Here is a 10709-nt window from a genome sequence, read left to right on the forward strand (position 1 = left end):
ACTTTCTTTCCAAGTTTTTTTATTGAAATTTTGCAGACAGTCAGAGAAAAGTACAACAGTTGCATACTGCGTCAGAGCGTCTGCTTGAAAGTGAAAAAGAAGAACAAAAAAACCCAACATGAATCCCACTATCCCTCCCAACAGCCCATGTCAGACATAGTCACAGTAAAAAAAAAGGTAATTAAATAAGATATAACATTTTTTTATTTGTTTATTTCAGGCATGTCAGTTAAATCAATCATCATCACACATTATCTTAGACTAAATCATACAATTCACATGACTGAAAGGGAAAGCGGGAGAAGCAAAAGCCTATCTAGTCCTGCCCCGTTACCCACAGAATGCATTATCTTCAACATGCTATTTTTATTATGAAAAGTACATAAATAAGGTACAACAGGACAAAATAGAGTAAAAAATGTAAATAATAGTAAAAAGAAATAAAGAAAAAAGAAAAAAGGGGGATGTCCTCATCATCATCGGGAATAACAGTAAGGCTACTACTAATACGCGTTGATGAAATGGGCTCTATGAAGAACCTTACACTGCAACACTGTAATAGGTAACGATTTTTGTAGAGCTCGGGTTTGCAAAGAACATAATTTCCCCCTGGGATTATTAAAGTATTTCTGATTCTGATCCTAATTATGATTTTGATGGGGCCTCAACAACCACCATTTAGTTCAGCATTGTGTGTTTGTTTTTGGTAAATAAAGTCTGAGAATATAGTATATATTTGAAAATGTGTTAATTGTTGTGGCTTGGTAATGTGGCTTTTTATTCGTCTTTATATTTAAATGAGTATTATTATTTGGTTGGCGTTCATATTTTACCCGCCTCCTTCAGCTCGCAGAAATACCACTTCCGGTTTACCCGGAACTCAGCAGCATAATATCCCAAAGATGGCGGAGCAAGGTCCGATGGCTATAGCGATGCGACTACGAAATCAGCTACAGTCCGTCTACAAACTGGACCCGCTGAGGAACGAGGTGAGTGGGCGTGTTATTTGAGCTCGCCCGCTTTGGGGTAGCAGCGTACGGGGAGTCGAGCTGCAGCAGAGCCGAGTTAAACACACGCATTTAGCGGGAGATCGTTGTCGTCTCCGCGGCGCTGATGGAGAGAGAGGGACAGCAATGCTGAAGGGAGCCGCGTCTGAGCATGCGTGGACGGTGTGGGAGCACCCGTGTTGTTCTGCCTCAACAGTGGAGCAGCGTGGAGTAACTGTTGTTTAAATCCTTTAAGGACACGCATTCGTCCTGTCTATTAGTTCAACTTAAAGTTTACTTGTAGTGGAAGGGATATGTGCGTAAAGTGGGACGGTAACTGCCCGCTGCACTCCGCGGGGTAACGTTGGTTCCTTTCGGGCTGCCGTTGGTTCCTTTCGGGCTGCCGTTGGTTCCTTTCGAGCTGCCGTTGGTTCCTTTCGGGCTGCCGTTGGTTCCTTTCGAGGTGCCGTTGGTTCCTTTCGGGCTGCCGTTGGTTCCTTTCGAGCTGCCGTTGGTTCCTTTCGGGCTGCCGTTGGTTCCTTTCGGGCTGCCGTTGGTTCCTTTCGGGCTGCCGTTGGTTCCTTTCGAGCTGCCGTTGGTTCCTTTCGGGCTGCCGTTGGTTCCTTTCGGGCTGCCGTTGGTTCCTTTCGAGCTGCCGTTGGTTCCTTTCGTGCTGCCGTTGGTTCCTTTCGGGCTGCCGTAGGTTTGTGTTAATAGAGAATACAGCACATTTATATGACAGTTAACACTTGTTTTCTTTATTCAGTATCGTTTAATTTGCTGTTAACTGTGTGATATTAGTCTCAACTTGCCCCGTGAGTCGAAGAAAAGTGACAGTGCCCTGGCTGAGACAGGCAGCAGCACAAGTGACACAGTTTCTGACACACAAACATAATAATTTAATGGAAAGAAGTAAGAATTAACAGTCTTCCAATATATAAAAACATTATTCAACATTCAAACATCTACAGCCAGATGTGCAGGCACCCAAGTCTTTCAGCACGTCTTTAACATCTATTTAACCAGGAAACTAAGATAAGATGTGGCAGCACAATTTACAGTTTCTCACACACAAACATGTTAACAATTAAATGGGAAAAAGTAAGAAGTAACAGTCTTCCAATATATTCATTCATTAATCTTCAACCGCTTGTCCATGACGGGGTCGCGAGGGCTGGAGCCGATCCCAGCTGACATCGGGCGTGAGGCGGGGTCCACCCTGGACAGGACGCCAGTCTATCGCAGGACACATAGAGACGAACAGAGACAGACAACCATTCACACCTACGGGCAATTTAAGAGTCATCAATTTATATAAAAACACTATTTAACATTCAAACATCTACAGCCAGATGTTAATGCATTAAAGTTTCAGCATCTGTTTAAATGTGTTCATTAAAACCAGGTCTCTGAGATTCAGGTGGTTTTGTAACTGGCTCCAATCAAAGGGATCAGCAAACCAAAGCGTTAAAGTTGGTTTCTTCCCAGCTGCCGTTGGTTTGTGTAAAACAGGAACACACCACGTCAATAAGGCACTTAACAGCAAATTAGACAACACCAACCCACTTTTCTGTCACAACTTTCCTGTCTTTTTTTTTAATTTGATTACATTTCACATCTATTTAACCAGGAAAAACTAAATATAATTAAATATGATTTCCTTTGAAAGAGTGTTCTGGCAGCACAATTTACACAGTTTCTGACACACAAACGTGTAACAATTAAATGGGGAAAAAAGCAAGTCTTCTAAGATATAAAAACATTCAAAACATCTACAGCCAGATGTGAATGCATTAAATTGTTTTCGCATCTGTTTAAATGTGTTCATTAAAACCAGCGATCTAAGATTCAGGTGGTTTTGTAATTGGTTCCAATCAAAAGGAGCAGCAAACGTAAACACCCTTTTGCCCCCAGTTCATTGCGGACTTTAGGGACAGTTGGAAGGAATAAGTATCACATTAAGTGTTGTTTTAATATGATAATTCATTTGCCTTCATGGTGGGGAACATTTCTTTACGTTTTTACTAACTTCCTCCAGTAGGTCAAAGGTCATGTTCAGCTGTCTCAGGTTCAGGGTCAGAGTCAGGCCAATAATGGACTACGACTGACATTAGTCAGTTTTTTCCAAATAGAAATTATTGTGTAGACCCGCTGTTTATGGATCCATTGCAACAAAAAACCTCTTGCTTTCAGGTTAGATGTTTGCTTTGAGTTTGAAGTTTGCACTACAGAGATGTTCCCAGTAGCCTAAAACCTGTTTGGGGGATAAATAAACATTTAAACCAAACCCTAAGAAATGTAAAACACATTTTTGTCTTTCTTGAAAGGAGGAGGTCAAGTTGAAGATCAAGGACCTGAACGAACACATCGTCTGCTACCTTTGTGCGGGTTACTTCATCGACGCCACAACGATTACAGAGTGTTTGCACACTTGTGAGTTTAAAACCGAGCTGGACGAGATGATTCGTCATTAACTTAAAGCATCGGTCGATGTCTAGAATAATAATGTCTCGCCTTTCTTTCTGCTCTTCCAGTCTGTAAAAGTTGTATCGTGAAATACCTGCAAACCAGCAAGTATTGTCCAATGTGCAACATCAAAATCCATGAAACGCAGCCTTTACTAAACCTCAAACTGGATCGAGTGATGCAGGACATTGTCTACAAACTGGTGCCTGGACTACAAGAAAGTACGTAAAAAAACATATATATATATAAATACACTCCTGTCTGTGTCAATGTCTAGAGTTTGGCACTTGAGAAAATGTTTTACTTGAATTAAAAGTTGCTTTACAGCTTTGACAGTATTAAATACCACCTGTTTTCAGCATATTTGCAAATCAGCACTCTCACCGTATCTGTCGTGTTTGTCTAATCTCCGTATTCACGTTTGAACAGGCGAAGACAAAAGAATAAAGGAATTTTATCAGTCACGTGGGTTAGAGAGAGTCATCCAACCGACTGGAGACGGTAAGTCTTCGATTTAGTATCGTCACGGTCTGTGATTACATTGTTTTATAGTTCTGATAGTATTTTACACGTCTATGGGACATCTTTGGTACTACACTGTGATTGCGGTGGTGTTTCTGTATCGCACCTTTCAAAGGTCATCTTCACATCCACCCAGCCCTATCGACGCTCCTTAACCCCCATCTCTATCTTGTTCAGTGACCTTGGGTACCATTAAAGGCGCTGTATAAATCCAAGCTTTTATTAATATTATTATGACGACTGTAAACTAAAGTGGCAATACTATGACATCATTAAACTTTCTTGACAATTTAAAAGTTATGTGCAACAGTCTGGGTGCTAAACTAAGAGGCTAAATCTATGACAAACTTCATAGAGTAAATGATTCAATCATGAACACATTGATTGTGTAGATATGAATGGTTGCATTGGATAATCTGCTAGGAAAGGCATCATGAAAAGTACATATATTGTAATTCACTACTTAAGAGTATCTGGAATAAAAGAGTGCTCCACTGTCCAGTAATGCACCTATAAGCTGGTTTACTGAGTGAATAAAGCAGCAACATAGTTACATCCCCAAAGTGGATGAAGTTTAACACAGTTACAAATCATCAAAACACAATTTCACGGGGTGACCGGGGCGTCTTGTCTGTGCTTTTCCACCTCGTTGGAAGTGAGAGATGCTCTGCTTAAGCAACGGTGAAAAACCCAACAGTGGAGACCTTTTGTTATCATGAGAAGTGTAAACACATTTTCTGTTCATTATGAAACTGGCGAGACAAATGAGACTATGGCAGGCCGCCACAGTCGGGGTAATTAAGGGGCAACACTGCTTCTAAAGTTGATCAAATTTCACTGTGTTCCCAGGCAGATATTATTTTATGCATTGAGTCGTACATTGACTGATCTGTGAACAGTTGTTTGCTGGGCAGTGGCAGGTGACTCAAACAGCATGTGTGTCAGGTTTGCAGTCCGCACATAGTTACTGTTGTGTTGGACAGGCTGCATTGCAACAACCTGCCCACAGACATGCTGATTAGTGTGAACTTTAATTTGTAAATCTGATGTTTTTTCCTTCTCATAAGATGCTGTCCCCGATGCCGCAGGTTTACCGTACACAAGCTTCGACCATTCAAAAGCCCATTTCTACAGATACGATGAGCAGGTTTCGCTGTGTTTAGAAAGGCTAAGGTGAGCCGTTGTCTCCGGTGGATTGTGTGTATTTTTCACGTCAAACGATCCCTATGAGATAAAACTGATAGAATACATGCAAATTAAATATGCTGCTGAATGCATCAGACTATCAAATTAAACCTGTCTAACATTTAGTTTTCAAAACTATGCTCTGCTTTGCCTTTACAGTTCAACGCTTGCTGGGAAAGATAAGACAAAACTCACTCTCCAGGTAAGTCATATACCAAGACATTAAGTGTTGTATTCCAAAAGTCTGTGTATTTAGTTGAACTGTTGAGCTGGTTATGGATGCTTTCAAAGCCACTCAGCTCACAGATTTGCACAGCCGTGTAAAACATGTCTCCAGGCACACATTTTTGAAGCCCGAACAAGTCATTTTCTGCCCTCAACTGCTAAGCAAATACATGGCACAATGACATCTGCAACAACAGCCGAGTGCAGCACTTAGAGCTGGGGACTCTGGCTGCTTCATGCTCACAGAGAGACAGGGATGATTGGGACAATAACACCACTGGGGCATATGATCATTCTTTTTACTCAGTAATTGGAGGTTTTATAAATGATTGACAGGGTTTTGGACGAGCAACTTGAGGCTAGATGACAAAGATGTTGACTCAGTATTTGGTGATCAGTGCTGACTTGTGGGACTTTAGAAGATAATTTAAAAGTATCTATCCCAACATGTTAATGCCTTATAGGCTTTGATTTAAATTGAATAGAGCAACAGACAATTAAGATTTACTGAGTCTCTTAGCATAAATTAACATCCCCCCCTAAATGTGGCATAAAAAGTGTGTGTGTGTGTGTGTGTGTGTGTGTGTGTGTGTGTGTGTGTGTGTGTGTGTGTGTGTGTGTGTGTGTGTGTGTGTGTGTGTGTGTGTGTGTGTGTGTGTGTGTGTGTGTGTGTGTGTGTGTGTGTGTGTGTGTGTGTGTGTGTGTGTGTGTGTGTGTGTGTGTGTGTGTGTGTGTGTGTGTGTGTGTGTGTGTGTGTGTGTGTGTGTGTGTGTGTGTGTGTGTGTGTGTGTGTGTGTGTATTTGATTTGAACACAAATTTAGAAAATTCAAAATGAGCATATAATTTTCAACAATTACATATTTCAGTCAACATTTTCTACGTTGTCTTTGTGCTGTTTTTAATTCAATATGGGGATCCAGTGTTTTGCGAATCATCACATTCTGTTTTTTTGGAAACATGGTTGTATGTTCATGTTTTTCCCTGTGCCTCTTCATTGAAATGTCCATGGTGGCCATTTAAACGTGGGTGTTTGAAACACAGCTTCGTTAAGCCATGACTAACCCACAAAGCTGGAAAAAGTGCCTACCTTGTCAGTTATTGCTGGGGATTTCCCTGCGTGGCTGGATCCTCTTGACAGGCTCATTTGTCTGTGTGTTTGTGTGAGAAACAAAGGGAAGTGGGGGGGTGTAATGCCCAGATTTGAATGAACCGACTTGAACAAAGATTATTGGGGCTGCATTTTAACTAAAACGGGGAATGTGTTATCCACACTGCCCGGCCAACATCGTTCAACACACTGCAAGGACTGGAGTCAGCCAGCAGAGGGCGCCCTTGTTTAACAGAGGTCTATGGTGAAACCATATCGAAGTTTGAGCTCACATCAAAATTTCAGGTTTTGTTCTATTAAATATGTTTTCACTGTAGCATATTATTGGTAGGCTGGGTCATCAGTCATTTCCAGTGTTCCTTTAGGAAATCTTTTGTTTAATTGTGTAGTTATATTCAAACAGACTGGGACGTTGTTGTTTTGGGGTTTTGATCTGTTTTTACGTACGAGCAGCACATTCAAAGTCACACAGGAGGTGCATTTGTTTAAGTTTTTGTGATCTGTTGACTGCTGCACGTGTTAGGGCACCATCACTCACCTATGCCCTCTTTCACCACTATGTGAGACTCAAATGTTGTTTATTGTTGTGTCTTACGTTACCCCATGTAATTGGAGCATGCAGCTTCACTGGTTCCATTCCTGACCCTTGATATGTGCAGTTGTGTTTCCCTCTAACCTCTGTGTGAACTTAAAATATATATATATATAGGTTCATTTTTTTTCCTTTACCCATAACCTTTTGTTACATGCTGCTCTCTCTCCCGTGTCCAATCATAATCTACTGTTTTAACGTAGGTGGAAATTCAGTAAAATACAATTTTGCCTCCAGCTTTTGAAGAAATACTGCCTCATACTGTGTTCAGGTGGAAAAACGAAGTCAGTTGGGACCAGAAAAGGTCCCTTAGTAAGCCGGGGTTTTCTTAACTGTAAATCTAATAGTAACATGAGTATGTTCACCCTGTCGATACACTGTTATCTTGTGTGCTCCAAATGTGTTTTGTCGCCTACAGTTTGTGACTAACGTTGGGTTATAAAGACTCAACTATTTTGAATGCAGAAATGAAAACAGCACCAGAGACAGCAGCCTGTACTTCTAGTGTACAAGAGACAAACTAAAGAAACACACTTTTCACATTGTCTGAACAAAAGGAAAACTAAATGATCTTTCTACTCTCTAAGCACTAAGTTGGTTCCACCACAGGTGGTAGCACATACCCGGGGCAACTCCAGGGTGGTCTCAGATTTCAGAGTAATAAACACTAATGCAGCTATTTGAATTGCCTCTTGATTTCAACATGTCACTGGCTGATCGTGTTGCTCATCTGACGTTTTACACTACATTTGTTTGACCTTGTCTCCGCAGCAGAAGTTCGTGCGCTGTTCTGTCCGAGCGGAGGTGAGACACCTACGGAAAGTGCTTTGTCATCGGCTAAACGTGGAAAAACACCAGGTCAGTCAATAATCCTCATTGGTCCAATGACAGGAGACATTACGGTACACGTGACATTACATTACATTACATATTTGTCTATTTAGTTGGCTTACGCCAATGAGAACAAATGTGTGAAATGGCTCTTTAGCTACATTATCCACTTTCTTCTGCTGTCTTTATGAGAGAAAATTATGGAAGAAAACTCTTTATTGGATAATTATACATTTGTCAGTGTGCATGTAAGCATACACCTGTTTTTACACGACTGGTGCTAAATAAGTGCTCGTCTTGGGAACAGGGTTGTTGCCAATTTCTGACGACGTGACATTCGAGGGTCCTTTTTTCATTCAATCAATATTTGTTGGGACCTTATTGGCTAAGACTTTACAAATAGGATTAATGTGTAGAATGAAATGTTGAGCCCTACATCTGTGTTCATACAAAGTAAGGCTGTCTCAAACAGTTGCCATGGAGATCATATACGATTGGTTGCACTCATCAGCACTAAGACACCGTATATTAACTAGAGAATCAAGAGTAACTCAAGATCCGATACTATCACAATGCAGCGATACTTGATAATTAAGTCACGATATCTGTGACCAAAGAAGAAAAGAAATACCTTTAAAAGTAAGAATTGTGTATTTATTCACTGCATTGTGGTGTCCCTTTCGCATAATTTGACAAGTGAGATGGAAATATGTACAACAAAGTGCATGCAGTTTTATCCTAGTGCCTCTTTAATTCACGCATGTGCACACACACACACACACACACACACACACTGCAACTCCATGTCCATGTGTGCCATCATTCTAATGTAAAATTACTTGTCTATCATTTACATACAACCAAAAAAAACTAATAAATTATGCAAAAAATACACATTTCTCGCTTTAAGAAAATTATCAATATATGGCGCCAGTGTATTGGTAATGTATCACATGGGGAAGTGATAATAGTATTTTGTCCTTCCCTTAATTGTGACCTGCAGGTAACCATAGCAACAGTACTTTTGCTCATTGCTACATAACCAGCCGACTTACCGGTGAAAGTTAACGGACCATGGGTCAAACTGACAACTTACAAAAAAATGGGTGACATCTTTGAAGACAATCATACACTTTGAGGCAATATTGTTGTGTGTTATTGTTTTGCATAGAACTGTCTACAATTACTGAAGAGTTAATTAACCATTAGTTAGTTAATCATAAGTCCAAACCATTGTGTCAGCCTTGTTTCTGAGATCAAGTCCTCGTCTTGAAAAGGTTCTTCATTAAACATAATTAGTGCAGTAAAGGAAAAGCAGAGTGCAGAAATCTGATTGGCTCTGGAGGTCTATCCCTGTCCAGATTTCTTCAGCCAACAAACGTGTCATGTTCCCCTGGTCTCTCCACTCCGTAGGGAGTGAATGTGTTTCCTGTGACCTGCTCTCTGTGTGGAGGCTCTTTCAAGGCCAACAAATAACGTGTTTTCATAATTGTGCTTTAGCTAAACTTCACTAATATATTTGTTTGTCTTGATGACACTGTCACGTCATGAACTCAGTATCTTTTCAATGGGGAAAATATCTCTGCCTTCTCTTCATGTCTTTTACTAGCCGCAAACAGGTTTCTCGTAAAAAAGAAAAATCATAATCGCAGCTGTTCCGTTGAGATTCCCCTTCACATCTGTTTGTGTGGTCTCCCTATAGGTCCAGATGTTGTTCAATAACGAGTCTCTGCCCGATCACATGACCATGAAACGGTTATGGCTCTCACACTGGTTCGGGAAGGTACGGTACCGCCGCCGCTAACGAGTGCCAACAATACATTCCTGCACACTTTCTCTTTTGTACTGTAGTTGATTTGGAAAATGAGGCTAAAGTTCACTGAAGATGTGTCACGGTGAATAGATTTTTCAAACCTAAATCCTTATTCATCATCATCATAGTTCACTCACACACAACTTTGCATCATTTCAAGTTAAACAGGATCGGTCAAGTGGTAGTGACACCAGATGATGGATTTGACACACTTTTAGTCTGTGATCTATTTAGAAGATGTTAATAACGACTTTGACCTCATTTCAAATGTTTCCATCCCACATATAATATTTAAAATCTTCTCTCCCCTAGGCCCAACCATTAGTTCTTCACTACACCATCAAGGACAAAAGGACCAGATAGGACACGTTTTCAGTCTGAGGACAGCTGTACATATTTTGTACAATACATATTCTATTTTAATAGTGTTTGTGTACATATACTTATTTTCCTTGTTTTGTATTTTTTGAAAATAAATTTCAAATGGGAAAAATAATACTTTTGTATTAGTGTGTGTGTGAGAGAGAGAGAGAGAGAGAGAGAGGGGGGGAGTGTGTGAGAGAATTGAAATACATGTTTTATTTTATTTGAATAAACTTTAATAGCTCTGTAGTTCATGCTTTGGATGCAACACACGTCACAAAGAATATTTCGATTTGGTAATTTTTAAATTTTATTTGCAAAGCTCACCTTTAGTGGTTAAGTAGCAACAGGGGTTGTTTATAACTGTTGCATTTTTATGTTAACAGAGTTTATTCCGTTATCTATGTTGTTTGGAAAAGGTATTAAACATGCTGGAAAATAGTTTTTAAAATCATATAAATACTAGCTATGGGTTCCCATGCGTGCTGGAAAACAGTTGAGCGGACTCCATAGAGGAACGTGTTAGTTTATAGCTGATCCCTGTCTATCACCCCAGCTCGATCCTCACTGCACGTGTTCTGCAGAATGATCTCTATAGAGACGAGTGGGAACCCCAC

The 10709-nt window shown here is 40.4% G+C and overlaps 1 protein-coding gene across 2 annotated transcripts; it reads left to right on the forward strand.

Moving 5' to 3' along the window:
• Positions 1–902: 902 nt before the first annotated feature.
• Positions 903–10215, forward strand: pcgf1 (polycomb group ring finger 1; the record flags this gene model as incomplete). 2 transcript variants are annotated; one of them, XM_083915020.1, is made up of 9 exons in its annotated part: positions 903–989; positions 3314–3419; positions 3521–3673; positions 3882–3953; positions 5042–5147; positions 5319–5361; positions 7857–7943; positions 9619–9699; positions 10042–10215. In XM_083915020.1, the coding sequence occupies 9 exons, from the start codon at positions 903–905 to the stop codon at positions 10090–10092; spliced, it is 786 nt and encodes a 261-aa protein (XP_083771146.1). In that variant the 3' UTR covers positions 10093–10215. The 2 variants fall into 2 exon arrangements, with proteins under 2 accessions (XP_083771146.1, XP_083771147.1); XM_083915021.1 differs by having other exon boundaries at positions 3317–3419.
• Between the last annotated feature and the right edge of the window lie 494 nt (positions 10216–10709).

The sequence above is a fragment of the Echiichthys vipera genome (genome assembly GCF_963691815.1).
Source record: "Echiichthys vipera genome assembly, chromosome: 6".
Lineage (NCBI taxonomy): Eukaryota > Metazoa > Chordata > Actinopteri > Perciformes > Trachinidae > Echiichthys > Echiichthys vipera.